Source organism: Lithobates pipiens, unplaced genomic scaffold (genome assembly GCF_037356315.1).
Source record: "Lithobates pipiens isolate NorthernLeopardFrog02 unplaced genomic scaffold, aLitPip1_a1.2 Scaffold_25, whole genome shotgun sequence".
In the NCBI taxonomy this organism is placed as follows: domain Eukaryota; kingdom Metazoa; phylum Chordata; class Amphibia; order Anura; family Ranidae; genus Lithobates; species Lithobates pipiens.
In genome coordinates, this window is record NW_027507787.1 from 204421554 (window position 1) to 204438585 (window position 17032).

Consider the following 17032-nt stretch of genomic DNA (forward strand, 5'->3'; position numbering starts at 1 on the left):
CGTTGGATAGAGATGGGGCGGCTGCTGCACACAGGTTTTTTTTTTTATCTTAATGCACTGAATGCATTAACATAAAAAAAAAAAAAAAAACTACAACACCTTCAGCCTTTACAACGCTTTTAAATGTAGTTCTAAAAGGAGAACATTTTTTAACTTCATGCATTAAGGTAAACACATTGTCCAGGAAGCTGTGATCAAATACCACAAAAAAAGTTCTATTTGTGGGGAAAAAGACATGTTATTTGGGTACAGTGTCGCATGACCGCGCAATTGTCAAAGTAACGTAGTGCTGTACAGCAAAAAATGGCCCGTCATGAAGGGGAGTAAATCTTCTGGAGGTCAAGTGATTAACATTGCTTTAGAATGATTAAAACACAGAGATTTCCTTTAAAAACCTGGCAAACACCAAATGAGAGCATTGAAGATTTTCTAACAGCTGGTCTTCTCAGCCAAATTGTATAGAGCGGGAGTCAGCAACCGGTAGATAGCGGTCTGGGCTTCCCAGAGCATCAGACTGCAGTGCAGAGGGACTACTTGTAAAGTTGGAATTGTAGTAGGGAGCAAGAGCTGCATAAGCAGATGCCTCCTTCTGTAATGGCGGCTCGTGTCCCATGCGGAGTGATACCAACTGCACTCCACCTCTTATCCCGGGTAGTGGTCTCCAGAGTGGTGCCAGCAGCAGGAAAGAGGAGATCATCACGTCAGTGTGAAGCAATACACTGGGCATAATAGTAAGGGTCTGCTTTCACATTGATGTGCTGCGGTTTACCCACACCACGGGCGCAGTGCAGTGTACCTTCAGCTTTCCTGCATTTAGACTGTTTAGGTACGCTTTCAGAAAGAGCACCACACCTTCAGGATATAATAGAAATCTTTGGCAAAGAGCTGCTAACACTGGAAAGAAACCACAGCACATCAATGTGAAAGCAGACTTACAGGGGGTTCAGAACCGTAAGGGTTCATTTACAAAACCCCATGGTTTTACAACCCCCCCGCCCCAACTGCACCCCCTTTAGCTGCAGTGGGGTGTACACATGTTGTAGCCACAGCAGGACTTATACGCCCCATCATGGTTGGTGGGGGTAACTCCTGCCAAGCATGACCCATTCAAGTGAATGAGGTCACTCTGCAAGTACCCTACCTTGTACAGTACAGTAATCAAAGGGTTAAAGCAGGCATCGTTGTGTTGCTTTCTCACCACCTGCTTTAACCCCTTGGACCCCGCAGAAGCATGCACAGTTGTGGGGCGCTTGCAGAGTGGCCCCATTTGCTTGACTGGGTCGCGATTGGCAGGTAGAACCCACCAAAAGCAACAGGGTTTAATTCCTGCTGGAGCATGTGTGCACCCTTTGGCAGCTAAAGGAGGTAGGGGATTAGGGGTGGGGGAAAAAAAAAAAAAAACACACACACCCCCCTCAATCTCAGGGTTTTACCAACCCCCCACCTTTACGTGTGAATGAGCCCTGAGGGTGCCACTGCCGAATGCAACCAAGGGCTCATTCACAAGTGCAACAGGTGCTTCTGCTCCTCTGAAAAGCAATCCGAGTGTGTTTGACAGGTGGTGAGGAGGTGATATGTTGCCTCAACACCTGATTTAAACCCATGATTGCAACACAGTAGTATGGGCAATTTAGAGGTTAAATCAGGTGTGAAGAGTTGACACTGTGCCCAGCGACCTTTGACTTCTCCCATGTTGTTCAGGTAGATCTCTACCTCTTTAAGGTTGCCTACCCCTGGTAAAGAGGGAATTCCAGTGTACACCATCCACCACATGATACATAGTAAATACAATTGGCCTCTATAGAGATAGAAAAGATGGCAGTTCTTCTCCAGGCCTCAGTTGGAAGCCATAAACATCAGATAACATTGGACCAAACATGTGGAGCCACCAATGACTGCATTTCAGGATTGATGGGATTTCCATGTAGAGAAAGAAGCACATTTTTTCCAGCAAGTTTTATTTTATTGAATAAGCAGCAAAAGATCCTGTGTTGACCCAAACAATACCATAATGCTCATTGATACAACTGTAGCAACACAGTAATTATAGGGAATAAGAAGGGCTAAAAATCTGACCTCAAATCTAGTTTCTTAACCACCATTTAAAGTGAATATCTAGCCCAAAAATTTAGGTTTATGGACATTCACGTAAAAGTACTTGATGCAGCTTATGGAAGAAGCCACAATGGGCAAAGTCTTGCTATTAAAGGTAGAAGCCGATCTATGAGTACCATTTTACATGTTATGTTAAACACACTCATAGACAGAAGCTGGAAGGTTTGTGCAGGGAAATCACGTAATGAGAGCGAAGGTCACATGGGCTGAACAGCTGGACATTCCTCAGCTTGGTCTGTCATGCAGGTAAGTAGAGGGACTGGACACGTTACCTGATCTTCATCCTGCAAGTGAATTCAGAGGTCGGAGATAGAGTCAATAACCAGGGGACTAGATCCAGACTTTTATTAATTCTGGGAAGGACCTTATACAGACACTGAAACGCCCTGTATATACCTAGCGCCGTACGGTTGTCCAGCCATCCTCATCTGTCTCAATTCTGGTACGGCGAGGTGCGTCTTTATCTTCCTTTTTCTCTGCTCGCCATGATGGCTTCTCTCTGACCTCTGCCGGGGGCGGGGCTCGTTTTGGAGGACCACCTTCTTTGTCTTCAGTTCTTCGCCATGGACTCGCTGGAATAATTGCTGCAATATCAGAAAATTGAATATTAAAGCATGGAATGAGATAAAGACAGAAGACAGACTATACTACCATTAGACCTCGTTCACACGGGGGGGGGGGGGGGATATCAATGTGTATGTGCCCACGTGAGGCTGTGTTTACTCGCAGGACGAAGTGAATGCTTGGACACTTTGTCCCATTTTGGCATCCATGTGGGAGCGTATCCCCACACACCTGCATGCACACGGATGTAAAATTGGGAACAGCGGCTCTGTCTGTGCGACTGCTGTTTTCCAATTGACATCAATGAGACTGCCTGCACGGGGCTGCATGGAACAATGGAACACCTGTGAACCGGGGGGAGCATGCTTTGTTATGCTATGTGTAAACAAGGCCTTAGACCTGGTTCACACCAGTGGGGCTTTGAAATCAAGCTAATGTAGCACAATTTCAAAGCTGCAGAACGGTGCGATCTGCACCTCTGATTTCATTGCAAATCGAGATTTCATTTAAAAGGAGTTGTAAAGGCAGAAGATTTTTTTTTTTATCTTGATGCATTCTATGCATCAAGATAAAAAAGCCTTCTGTGTGCAGCAGCCCCCCTAATACTTACCTGAGCCCATCTAGAGCCAGCGATGTTGCATGAAAGACTCGGCTGCCCAGGACTCCCTTCCTCATTGCCAGAAACAGCAGCACGGCGGCATTGGCTCCTGCTGCTAATCAGTCAACCAATGAGGAGAGGAAGGGGGGGGGGTCGCGGTTCAGTGTCTGAATGAACACACAGCTGTGACCCGGGTGCCCCCATAGCAAGCTGCTTGCTGTGGGGGCACTCAACAGGATGGAGGAACCAGGAGCAAAGAAGAGCAACTCAAGAGGAGGATCTGGGCTGCTCTGTGCAAAACCCCTGTACAGGCCAGGTAAATATGTTTATTTATTTTTTTATTTGTAAAAAAATAAAAAATAAAAAAATAAAAAAAAAAAGCAAACAAGACTTTAGAATCACTTTAATAGAAGTCTATGCAAGTCGCAATGAAATCCCCAAAAAGTAGTGCCAGAACCTTTTTCAGAGTTGCAACGTTTTAAATGATTCCATTGTCAGCAATTTGACAGTTCAATATCGCATGACAAGTTGCACTGGTGTGAACCAGGGCTTACCATCCTGTCACGAAGGAGGCTGCCACTGTCTGCTTGCGGATTTCAGTCTTGGAATAAACAGCAGGACAGACTGTACTACACACTATATGGTCAGACTTGGGGAATATAAAACGGCATGGCTCCCTTTAAAAACACATGGACAGGAACAAGAAAAACTCACGCTCATCCCTGTCAGATGGTAGAGGACGTCGCCGATCGTCCTTTTTATCTTGACTTTCTTCTCTATCTGGGTCTTTTCTGGAAGAGAAAAGATCTTCCCCTCCCCGTCTCCAGGCATTCTCCTCTCTGAAAAGTGAAATCAATTGAAAATGTATGTTAGGCCATAATAAAAAAAAATAAAAAAAAAATAAAAAAACACCTTCAGTAGATCTGTTGTGAAAATACCAAGCAGAGCTGTGAGCCGTCCAAAACTCACCCCATCCCCCACCCCTCTGTTCTTTTCTATATGCCTACATCGATTTCTTTCCCTGCAAATATATACTGCTGGCTTGATTCTCAAGAGTCTATTCACATGCTTTGTGTATGACAAGAACTCCTGGGAGATGTAGTTCTGGGGGTATAAACATCTATCCCTTTCCTCATCCAATTACCTAGAACGTATCTGGCAGTATAAAGTTGGGAAGCAGATGGGATTGAAGTTTCAGTTACAGTACACAGGAAGTTAGAAGATATCGGGCAATTCGTTTTCTGTATTTGCAGATAAAGTTCTTAGCAAAAGAAAACACACAAGGAAACTAAAATGTAGGCACCACATTTAAAAGAAGTATGCGTTTGTTTATTTTTTTTCTGAATCATACTTACCTCGGACCGACTAAGCATCTGTTCCCCGATGGCTCTAAGACTGCGAACCGAGCGATCAAACACTGCTGATCGCTCGGTTCTCAGAGCTTCCTGAGCAGAGAACTGGTCAGTCTCCAGCTCTTTGCCTGCACTGCTCCTTTAAGGAGTGGTAATCTATATTACATTTTGTTCTTGGGTAGATACTTAGATATCCTTGATGACACGTCTCCCCTTTCCATTCTTTCCACCAAGGTTTCTGAAAGCAGAATTCCACCCATTTCTGTTTATTAACCACTTCAATACCAGGCACTTAAACACCTTCCTGCCCAGACCAATTGTGAGCTTTCAGCGCTGTTGCACTTTGAATGACAATTGCGCGGTCATGCTACACTGTACCCAAATGAAATTTTTATCATTTTTTTCCCACAAATAGAGCTTTCTTTTGGTGGTATTTGATCACCTCTACGGTTTTTATTTTTCGCGCTACAAATAAAAAAATACCGAAAATTTTGAAAAAAAAAATGTTTTTTTTTTGTTTCAGTTTCAAAACTTTGTAAATAAGTACGTTTTCTCCTTCACTGATGGGCACTGATGGGGCTACACTGATGGGCACTGATAAGGCAGCACTGATGGGCACCAATGTGGCACCAATGAAGTGGCACTGATGGGCGACACGGACGGACACTGCTGGGTGGCACAAATTGGCACTGATAGCTGGCACGGATGGGCGGCACTCATAGGCGGCACAGGTGGGCACTCATAGGCGGCACAGGTGGGCACTCATAGGCGGCACAGGTGGGCACTCATAGGCGGCACAGGTGGGCACTCATAGGCGGCACAGGTGGGCACTCATAGGCGGCACAGGTGGGCACTCATAGGCGGCACAGGTGGGCACTCATAGGCGGCATCGGTGTTATACTATAGTAATGGATGCCAATCAGTGCCAAACAATAATGCATGCCAATCAGTGATGCCCATTGTGGGCACTGATTGGCATCCATTATGGGCACTGATTGGCACCCATTGTGCTGACTGGCATCCCTGGTGGTCTAGGAAGGATTATGACCTTTATTACCTTTTCCCTGGTGGTCTGGTGGCGTCCCTGGTGGTCCAGTGTGGGCATCCTCGGGGGGGCTGTGCTGATAATCGATCAGCACAGACCCCCCGTCAGAGGAGCAGCCAATCGGCTCTCCTCTACTCGCGTCTGACAGACGCGAGTGAGGGAAAGCCGATCACCGGCTCTTCCCATTTACACTGTGATCAGCCATGATTGGACACGGCTGATCACATGGTAAAGAGTCTCCGTCGGAGACTCTTTACCGAGATCGTAGTTGCCGGGTGTCAGACTGACACCCCGCAACAACGATCGCCGCGATGCGCGCCTCCGGGGGCGCGCAGCGGCTCATAATCCTGATCACGTCATATGACGTCCGGTCAGGATTATGAAACCACTTTGCCGCCGTCAATTGCCTATAGGGCGGGCGGCAAGTGGTTAAAAGTTAGCAGCTACAAAAAGTGTAGCTGTTGACTTTTAATAAAAAACACACACTCAGCAGTCCCACGGTCCAGTGATGGGGATGCCTTGTCTCCTCCCTGGTACCGGCACTGCAAGTATAGGCACCCGGCTGTGGCAGCTTCACAGCTGGGTGTGCACTGTGCATGCGCTCTGAATGGCCGGGCAATCTTCTGGGACCTGTGACGTGTCCCAGAATATTGCAGGGAGGGGGGAGAGGAGAACCTCCGCTTGGGCCGCCATGAACAGAAGTGGGAGCTGGGTATCTATCAAAACTAAGTACCTGCCTCCCCCCCCCCCCCCCAAAAAAAATGGCTTGTCAAATGTGGCAAGGGGGTCAGGAGTCCTTAAAGCAGAAGTTCCACTTTTGGGTGGAACTCCGCTTGAAGCTCCTCCTGGAATCTCCTGAAGACTTTCCTTGTATTTGATCCCTCAGACCCTCTTTGTATCTCTAAATACTTTATCTAGTGAAGTCTCCAGAACTGGACACAGCATTCTAAAATGAGGTCCAACTAAAAGGTCTATATAGAGGTATCAAGACCTCATTCCTCCTGCTGGTGATCCCTCTAGTGATGTATTCTAGATTTCCATCCCATTTTCCCACTGTTCGCTCATTTTTTAAATGTCTAAAAGTACCCCCAAATCTTTCCACTGTAGTTCTGGCCAACATTGTAACATTAGGATTTTTTATAAGTTTACATTTTTTTTTAAATAAACCATTTGAAACAGAACTAAAAAGCAGTACACCTTTCCTTGAATAAACCCCCCAGATGCCTCCTAATGCCAATAACAAACATACATGTGTATTTCTTGTGACTCTCCAAATTACAACCAACTCACCTGACAGGGGGGACCTTTTCTCGCTCAGCGTCCGGGTCGGTCTCACCTCTGGACCACTCATTATCTTCAGAAGCCTTTGATTCCCTCGGAGGGCCCCAACTGTCTTCCCGAGCTTTCTCACGCTCCCTCCAGCCACCTGAAATAAGACAGTTTAGCAAAAATTTATAATTTGCCAAGAACTCCTAAAGGTACCTCAGTACTGGTTATTGAACGCCTTAGGTTATAAAAGTTTGCTCTGACATGTATAAAACACAAATATTCAACAAACCCTGAAGAGGAGTATTTAAAGTGTTTGTTACCCCAACACCTCATATTCCTGATATGTGCCTGCTGTACCATGTACTTGTATGAGAAAGTATCCTGATCTCTTTATATGAAATCCCTGGCATTTTCCTGCCTGTCCCTCTGCTTTCCTATTATAACCGACCACACCAAGCAAGAGAGCACACAGTGGTCGGTTCTCTAGCTATGCTGGGAACTCTGTGTACTCTCCTCCAATGATCAGACTTGTACCGACACGCCCCCCACTGCAGTCATTCACTGAGAAGCTCAGTGCACTGCTCTTTCTCCTCCCCCTAAAAGCCCCCACCCCATTATGCAGCTGAGAACAGAGGGAACATGATCACCTTTTTTATAATATATACACACACACTACATTTTTTATATATATATATATATATATATATATATATATATATATATATATATATATATATATATATATATATATATATATATATATATATATATAATTTTTTTTTTTATTATTAATTACACACAGGTTTTTATCTATACAAAAATGTTTTGCCTTTCATTTCTATTTCAAACTGAATGGGTTGTTTTTACAAAGTTATCATTTACAAATCACTTTAACTGGTCTCTGACCGGCTCACGCAGATATACTGCGCCACAAAGGCTCTCCTGGGTGAAATCCCGTATGGGTACGCACTTCCCCTTAATGGCCGTGCACAGCTCCTGCATGGCGGGGGACACCTAGTAAGTCACATCCCCATACAGAACATGCTGAGGGAACACATGTTTAACCCCTTGATCGCTCCCCTAGTGTTAACCCCTTTCCTGACAGTGACAGTTACACAGTAATTAGTGCATTTTTATAGCACCGATCGCTGTATAAATGTCAATGGTCCCAAAAATGTGTCAAAAGTGACCTGTCCGCTGCAATACCGCTAAAAATCGTAGATAACTGCCATTACTAGTAAACAAAAATGCCTAAATCTTTCCCAAAGTTTGTATACGCTATAACTCTCACGCAAAACCAATCAATATACACTTATTGCGGTTTTTTTTTAAACAAAAATATGTAGAAGAATATATAATCAGCCTAAACTGATGAATTTGTTTGTTTTGTTTTTTACATTTGGGGATATTATAGCAAAAATTATTTTTTTTTAATTTTTTTTCAAATTTGTCGTTTTTGTTCATAGCGCACAAAATAAATGTTTTTGTTTGGGTACAGCATTGCACGACCGCACACAATTGTCAGTTAAAGCGACGGAGTGCCAAATTATAAGAAGTGCTCTGGTCAGGAAGGGGGTAAAATCTTCCAGGGCTGAAGTGGTTAAAGCAAAGTTCCACCCAAAAGTAGAACTTCCGCTTTAAGGCCGCCTCCTCGACTTCTGTTTGTGAAACTGAGGAGGAAGTACCCGCTCTCACTTCTGTCCTGGTCGCCCACAACACAGTGCAGGTGAGCGCACCACTGGATCCTGGGACAGGGGAGCGTGTTTATTAGAAGTCAGCAACTACACTTTTTGTAGCGGCTGACTTAGCCACTTAAGGACCAAGCCTCTTTCTGAGATTTGGTGTTTCTAAGTTAATTTTTGATTAATTTTTGGTAGAAAATTACTTAGAAAAAAAAAAAATATTTGGGGATTCTAACACCCTAGAGAATAAAAAGGCAGTCGTTTAAATACTTTGTCACACCGTATTTGCACAGAGGTCATACAAGCGCATTTTTTTTTTTTTTTGGGAAAAAATACACTTTTTTGAATTAAAAATAAGACAGTAAAAGGTAGCCGACTTTGTTTTATATTGGGAAACAATGTTACGGCGAGTAAATTGATACCCAACATGTCACGCTTCAAAATTGCGACAAAATTTTACCCTTAAAAAAACCAAACCATCCATAGGCAACGTTCAAAAAATAAATAAAAAATTCTACAGCATACCTCACGTGTGGTTTGAACATAGTTTTCATATGCAGCAGCTGCTCACGTACACGTTCGCTTCTGCACACGAGCTTGGCAGGATGGGGCGCTTTACTTTTTTTTCCCCTTATTTTTTTTTTTTTAATAAAAGTGTGTCACTTTTATTCCTATTACAAGGAATGTAAACATCCCATGTAATATTATAAAAAAAAAAAAAAAAAAAAAAACACACCATGACAGGACCTCTTAAATATGAGATCTGGGGTCACAAAGACCTAAGATACATCACATACATTTCACATAAAAGTGGTCTCTGCGGCGGATTTGCCGCAAGATCACTTATCGGCGGCGGGAGAGGGCCCCCCTCCCCGGCCACTTATCGGAGGCGTTGGCAGTGGCGGAGACTATCGGGTCCTCTCCCTGGCTTGGTATGGAGACCAGTGAGGGGAAGATGGCCACCAACCGTCTCCATACCATTGCAGGGTGGAAGCAACTTTTAAAGACCACTTCCGCCCATAGCTCTTAAAGGGCCTTTTTTTTAATTGCATTTTAGTGTAAATACGAGATCTGAGGTCTTTTTTTCTATTAAAAAGGGATGCAATAAAAAAAATAAAAATAAAAAAAAAATAAAAAAAGTGGTCACTTTTATTCTAAGAACAGTGTAGAAAAAAAATAAAAAAAAAAAAAAGGTAAAAAACGCTCCCTGTCCCACAGAGCTCGTGTGCAGAAGCGAATGCATACGTGAGTAGCGCCCGCATATGAAAACGGTGTTCAAACCACACGTGAGGTATCGCCACGATCGGTAGAGCGAGAGCAATAATGATAGCCCTAGACCTCCTCTGTACCTCAAAATATGCAACACGTAAAAAATTTTAAACGTTGCCTATGGAGATTAAGGGTAAAAGTTTGTCGCCATTGCACAATTTTGAAGCGTGACATGTTGGGTATGAATTTACTCGGCATAACATTATCTTTCACAATATATAAAAGAAAAAAAAAAAATATTGGGCCAACTTTACTGTTGTCTTATTTAATTAAAAAGAGTGTTTTTAAAATTGTAAAAACACCATAATCTCAGAAAGAGGCTCGGTTTAAGACTAAACCTTTTTCTGACACTTGTTTCTTACAAAAGTTAAAATCATAATTTTGTGCTTGAAAATTACTTGGAAGCCCCAAATATATATTTTTTTCTAACACCTTAGAGAGAAAAAAAATGGTGGTCGTTGCAATACTTTGTCACACCGTATTTGCGCAGCGGTCTCACAAGCAAACTTTTTTTATGGAAAAACTACACTACATTTCATTTAAATGGCTTCCTATGGGACAAGTTCACATCTATGCTTTTTTCAGCCGCTGCCTATTTGGAAATGGTGCTTTTTTTGGTTCAATAGACTTCAAATCGAGAAGATGCAGAAATGCATGTAATGTGTTTTTGCATCAATTTGTGTTTTTTTAAATCTGCCCAACAACAAATTGGCCAAAAAAAAAAAGCAAATCGCAGCAAAATCACGTGGGCAAAAATCAAGATGCACAGCAAAAACAGATCAAAAGCAAACTGCATAGGTGTGTACCGAGCCTATGCTGGCCACACGGATCAATTTTCAGATGAGAATATTCAGACGGATAATCTTTGTACATTCGCTGAATAAAAAAATGTTTGAAAAGATTCACTTGTTTTTAACATTCCGTTTTTAAAATTGATGTAATTTCTGAACGAAAACCACATACACTGTCTGAAAAATTCCTTTGACCAAGAAGTTTTCTATCACTTCCAAATGTTTCCATCACTGTGGTTGAAAATGAACGTCGATCTGACCCCACTAACGAATACAAAATCGAACGATCTTAAAATGACTTTTTTTTGAAGGAAGACTGATTTTTTTTTTTTGATAAAAAAAATAAATAAAAATGTTTTATCCGAGTTTGATGATATTTGCCAGAGACACCCTTTAATAGTATACACAGTATATCTCTTCTGTTATTCTTAGAGTAGAGATTTTTCTCCCCAACTATAAAGCTGGTCATTTACATTTACCACTATATAGATATATTTAAAGAATAAATTGCCTTTTTTTAACAAGAACAAAATTAACATAAAAAAAAAAAAAAAAATTAACATTAACTAAATTATAAACCACACTTTTTTTCCCCTCAGGTTATTAATAGATTAATCGAAATAACAAAATCAGCCAACTAATCGATTATGAAAATAATCGTTAGATGTAGCCCTAGTATAACGTGAAAGATGTTACGCCGCGAGAATTGTGATCTTTAATTTAAGCAAAAAATAAAATAAAAATATTGATTCTCATTTTAGACAGAATTGTGCAGCTCTAATACTAGCTCATTATGCCTTTAACTTACAGGTTTTCTTCTCCAGCCCCCCCCCCCCCCCCCCCGGGCATACAACCGCTTAAAAGACCAAGCCTTTTTCGGACACTTGTTGCTTACAAGTTAAAAATATATATATTTTTTGTTAGAAAATTACTTACACCCCCAAACATTATATATATTATTTGTCAATCATCTGGGACACTTGACAGGTCCCAGACGATTGTGTGGCCAGTCACGGTGCGGCTCGCGCATTCGCAGTGGATGCCCAGCTGTGAAGCCACAGCCGGGCGCCCACAGTTAAAATGGCGGCGCCACGGAGGGGGGGACCCATAGCTGGACCCTGGGACAGGTAAGTGTCCAATTATTTAAAAAAAGAGTCAGCAGCTGCAGTAAAAAAATTAAAATGAAAAAATTAAAAAAGTGGAACACCGCTTTACATCTGCTATATAATTGACAACCGACTTGTCTCACACTGCTTTAAGGACAAAGTTGCCTTAGCCCCTCCTGGGCTAAGAAAAATTATGAAGGATGCTGCCATCTGCTCTGAAATTTTTTACTGTCGAGTAGTCTGCCGCTTCAAATCCCTGACCAAGAAAATAAAAAAATTAAATCCATATCAGTTCTGATGTCAAAGGCTGCCTACTTGTCCTGGGTCACTAAAGCCTCATACACACAATTGGATTTTCGCCAGGTAATTGTGTGATGACAGACTGTTTGCCCAAAATCCGACTGTTAGTATGCTCCATCAGACAATTGTTGGCCAACTAATGTTGGATGGAAAGCTAGTAAATTTTCAGCAAACAATGGTCTGTTGTCAGAGTTTCCTATTGTGTGTAGACAAAAATCAGTCACACAAAAGTCCAAAGTACAAACACACATCCCCGGAATCAATGCTCACTAAAACACAACATTAAGGGTGGCGCTGAAATTCCACATAGTACGTCACTATGTTTGTGTTTGTTGGGCAACAATTGTGTGCCGTTTGCATGAAAGACAAGTTCGCGGTACACGCCATTGGGACCAAAGTCTGGTGCTTTGTCTGCGGAAAATCCAATCGTGTGTACGAGGCTTTACTCCGTATTGAAGCCAAAACAGATCAGATGGAAAGCCAGAATCCCAACTGATCCCAGCACAATTTCTAGAAGGCCTGACTGGGATCCCTTTGGTGAACCAAACCTGGGAGGGAGTTTAAGTGTAAAGTATATGCGTTTTCAGCCATAAAATTTAATATAACCATAGTTGACCAAAGTAGTTTAACATTGCCCTGTACATACATGCCAAGATAAGGACATACACATCTCGCTGCTATCCTGAGCAGAAAAGGTTCACAAGGTTTTTTGTTTAGTTGAGCATTATTCAAACATTCTGAATAATTTTTACAGAAAAGCAACAAGCAAAATGTCCCTATTTTACTAAAAGCATATTTACATTTATTATGCAATATCTTTCAAACTTCATCTCCACCACCACCCATGTTGAAGGATCTCTCATTCACATGAACATCCATTGTGGTCCTCCTAAACCAGACCTCCAGAGAACACAATTGTTGTCTCAGATCTAGCCAAACATGCACTGCCAAATTCTATAGATGGACAAAGGAAAATCATATTGGCAAACTTTAGAAATGTAACACAGGTTTATAGCTTACCTGGTCGACTGGAACTAACAGGCTTCCAGGCAGATGGTCCATCATCACCGCCACGCCTTGGTCCTCTGTCATCGTCACCTCCAAGCTTGGGCCCCCTGTCATCTTCAGCACTTCTCCAAGATGCACGGTCATCATCAAAGCCTCTTTTAGGGCCACGGTCATCTTCAAAACCCCTTCTCGGAGTGCGATCATCATCAAAACCTCTCCGTGGACCCCGATCCTCATCAAAACCTCTGCGGAGTACCCTGTCGTCCTCAAAACCTCCTCTACGGGGTGCCCTGTCGTCGTCAAAGCCTCCTCTACGGGGTGCCCTGTCATCGTCAAAACCTCCTCTACGGGGTGCCCTGTCATCGTCAAAACCTCCTCTACGGGGTGCCCTGTCATCGTCAAAACCTCCTCTACGGGGTGCCCTGTCATCGTCAAAACCTCTACGGGGAGCCCTGTCGTCGTCAAAACCTCTGCGGGGTGCCCTTTCGTCGTCAAAGCCTCTGCGGGGTGCCCTGTCGTCGTCAAAGCCTCTGCGGGGTGCCCTGTCGTCGTCAAAGCCTCTGCGGGGTGCCCGGTCGTCGTCAAAGCCTCTGCGGGGTGCCCGGTCATCGTCAAAGCCTCTGCGGGGTGCCCGGTCATCGTCAAAGCCTCTTCTAGGACCCTTATCATCATCATCAAATCCTCTCCGGGGACCCCTATCTTCATCAAAGGCTCTTCTGGGGCCACGATCATCGTCAAATCCTCTCCTTGGGCCTTTATCCTCCTCAAAGCCTCTCCTTGGGCCCTTATCCTCCTCAAAGCCTCTCCTTGGACCCTTGTCCTCCTCAAAGCCTCTCCTAGGGCCCTTGTCCTCCTCAATGCCCCTTTTAGGTCCACGATCCTCTTCTGCACCACGCCATGATGTCCTGCCCTCATCTAAATCACGTTTGGGGCCTCTATCTTCTGCCAGGCCTTTACGAACAGGTGTGCGATCTTCTACGAGGGGCTCTGCTTCCTTTCTAACACGTGGACCTTCATCTGGAATATCTTCAGATTCTTTTTTGGCTGGCTTTTCAGTATCTTGTCCTGCCCGACGCCAATCCCTGGAACAATATTGGATTATTTTTGTACAAATTTTTGAAATAAAATCAAGATTAACTAAAGCCAAACTTTATTAACTTTCCAATTACCTGTCAGGTACTTTCGGCTCATCTGCAACCTCTCCACGTCTCCAGCCGCTTTCCTCTCTATCACCCCAACGTGATTCCTGTGAACGGTAACAAAGTGGAGAATGAATTTGTACTCATATTGAAAAATCAAACGCAAAACAAGCAGCACAAGATGCAGTCCCATATCAGGCAATCACAGATGACATGGAGCACAACCATGAGGCAAAATAGGTGAGAGGAGACAAGAACTTGGCCTGCTGACTTTAACCACTTCAGTCCCCAAAGGATTTACCCCCTTAATGACCAGGCCATTTTTTTAGCAATACGGCACTGCGACAATTGCACAGTCGAATGATGCTGTACCCAAACAAAATTGATGTCCTTTTTTCCCCCCATAAATAGATCTTTTTGGTGGTATTTGATCACTTTTTTTTTTTTTTTTTTGCGTAAAAAAAAAAAAAGAAAAAAAAGAAAAAAAAGAAAAACTTAAATTTTGGAGAATGTATTCATCAGTCTAGAGCCAGTGATGGTGAACCTTGGCACCTCAGATGTTTTGTAACTACATTTCCCATTATACTCATGGCAGTGTAGATGAGCATCATGGGAAACGTAGTTCCAAAACATCTGGGGTGCCAAGGTTCGCCATCACTGGTCTAGGCCAATATGTATTCTACATTTTTTTTTAACCACTTCAGGACCGCCGTATTGCCAATGTACGTCAGCACAATGGCACAGGCAGGCACAATCACGTACATCTACGTGATTGCCTTCCAGCGGGTGGGGGGTCCGATCGGACCCCCTCCCGCTGGTTACGGCGGTCCGATTCGGTCCAGGAGCGCTCCGTGATGAGGGGATGGCCGTTGGTTTTCGGCCACCCCCTCTGGATCGCTCCTGGCCAATGAGAAGCTTCCTCCCCTGTGTATTGTTTACACAGGAAGGAGGAAGTGATGTCATTCTCCTCGGGGCGGTCTTTTTGACCGGACTACGAGGAGAAGAGTAAAAGTAAGTGTGCACCAACACTACACTGACATGTAGGTACACACAGGCACACAAACCCCCCCCCCCCCCCCCAGTCACAGTGTCACTGATTGCATTGATCATTTCTTTACTGATCAATGCATTCAGTGTCAGTTGTGACAGTAAAAACTGTCAGGACAGTTAGTGTTAGGTCCAGGGTAGCCCCCTATCACCCCCCAATAAAGATTTAACCCCCTGATTGCCCCTAGAGTTAACCCTTTCACCCCCTTTTGCCAGTGTCACTAAGCGATCATTTTTCTGATCGCTGCATGTGTCGCTAGGTAGCTAGTTATTTTTTTAGGTTCACCGCCAGGTTTTTATATCGCTAGGTACCCCGATATACTACCCAATAATGGTTTTAACCCCCTGATTGCCGCTAGTTAACCCTTTCACCCCCTTTTGCCAGTGTCACTAAGCGATCGTTTTTCTGATCGCTGCATTAGTGTCGCTACAGTCGCTAGGTAGCTAGTTATTTTTTTAGGTTCACCGCCAGGTTTTTATAGCGCTAGGTACCCCGATATACTACCCAATAATGGTTTTAACCCCCTGATTTCCGCTAGTTAACCCTTTCACCCCCTTTTGCCAGTGTCACTAAGCGATAATTTTTCTGAACGCTGCATCAGTGTCGCTAGGTAGCTAGTTATTTTTTTAGGTTCACCGCCAGGTTTTTATAGCGCTAGGTACCCCGATATACTACCCAATAATGGTTTTAACCCCCTGATTGCTGCTAGTTAACCCTTTCACCAGCGATCACAGTATAAGTGTCACTGGTGACGCTGGTTAGCCAGTTAGTTATTTAGGTTCCCCGTCAGGTTTTTATATAGCGCCAGGGACCCCCATATACTACCTAATAAAAATTTGAACCCCCTGATTGCTCCTAGTTAACCCTTTCACCACTGATCACCGTATAAGTGTTACGGGTGACTCTGGTTAGTTTGTTTTTTATAGCATCAGGGCACCCACCATTTATTACCCAATAAAGGTTTAACCCCCTGATCACCCGGCGGGTGATATCAATTAGGTTTTAGGGTCAGGGTCTGCGTCGCCCCAGGCAGCGCTAGGTTAGTGCCAGTACCGCTAACACCCACACGCAAAGCATACACCTCCCGTAGTGGTATAGAATCTGAACAGATCAATATCTGATCTGATCAGATCTATACTAGCGTCCCCAGCAGTTTAGGGTTCCAAAAAAACGCATTGTTAGCGGGATCAGCCCAAATACCTGCTGGCACCTGCGTTTTGCCCCTCTGCCCAGCCCACCCAAGTGCAGTATCAATCGATCACTGTCACTTACAAAACACTAAACACATAACTGCAGCGATCGCAGAGTCAGGCCTGATCCCTGCCATCGCTAACAGGTTTTTTGGTAGCATTTTATATTCAATTCCGGAAGGCAGTGCTTGGTTTTCGGGGTCCCGTACGTGGCTAGGCTCCCAAAAAGTCCCCCACATGTGGTATCCCCGTACTCGGGAGAAGCAGCAGAATTTTGGGGTGTCATTTCACATATGCCCATAGCATGTGTGAGCAATATATCATTTAGTGACAACTTGGTGCAAAAAAAAAAAAGTTTGTAATATTCCCGCAACTTGTGGCAAAATATAAAATATTCCATGGACTCAACATGCCTCTCAGTAAATAGCTTGGGGTGTCTACTTTCCAAAATGGGGTCATTTTGGGGGGTTTTGTGCTATTTTGGCATTTTATGGCCTTCGAAACTGTGATAGGTAGTGAGGAGTTAAATCAAAAATTTGCACCCTTAGAAATCTTG

At 43.6% G+C, this 17032-nt stretch overlaps 1 protein-coding gene across 1 annotated transcript in view; it reads right to left on the reverse strand.

Annotated features, from left to right (window-relative positions):
- Positions 1-1941: 1941 nt before the first annotated feature.
- The window catches only part of EIF3A (eukaryotic translation initiation factor 3 subunit A), a 35415-nt gene continuing 20324 nt past the window's right edge, over positions 1942-17032 (reverse strand). Inside the window, exons 18-23 of the mRNA XM_077455459.1 lie at positions 14269-14345; positions 13112-14181; positions 6965-7100; positions 3992-4116; positions 2512-2699; positions 1942-2399 (exon numbers count right to left, since the gene is read on the reverse strand). Of these exons, the coding sequence (XP_077311585.1) occupies positions 2512-2699; positions 3992-4116; positions 6965-7100; positions 13112-14181; positions 14269-14345 (1596 nt within the window). The 3' untranslated portion in view covers positions 1942-2399. The remainder of the gene's footprint in view (positions 2400-2511; positions 2700-3991; positions 4117-6964; positions 7101-13111; positions 14182-14268; positions 14346-17032) is intronic.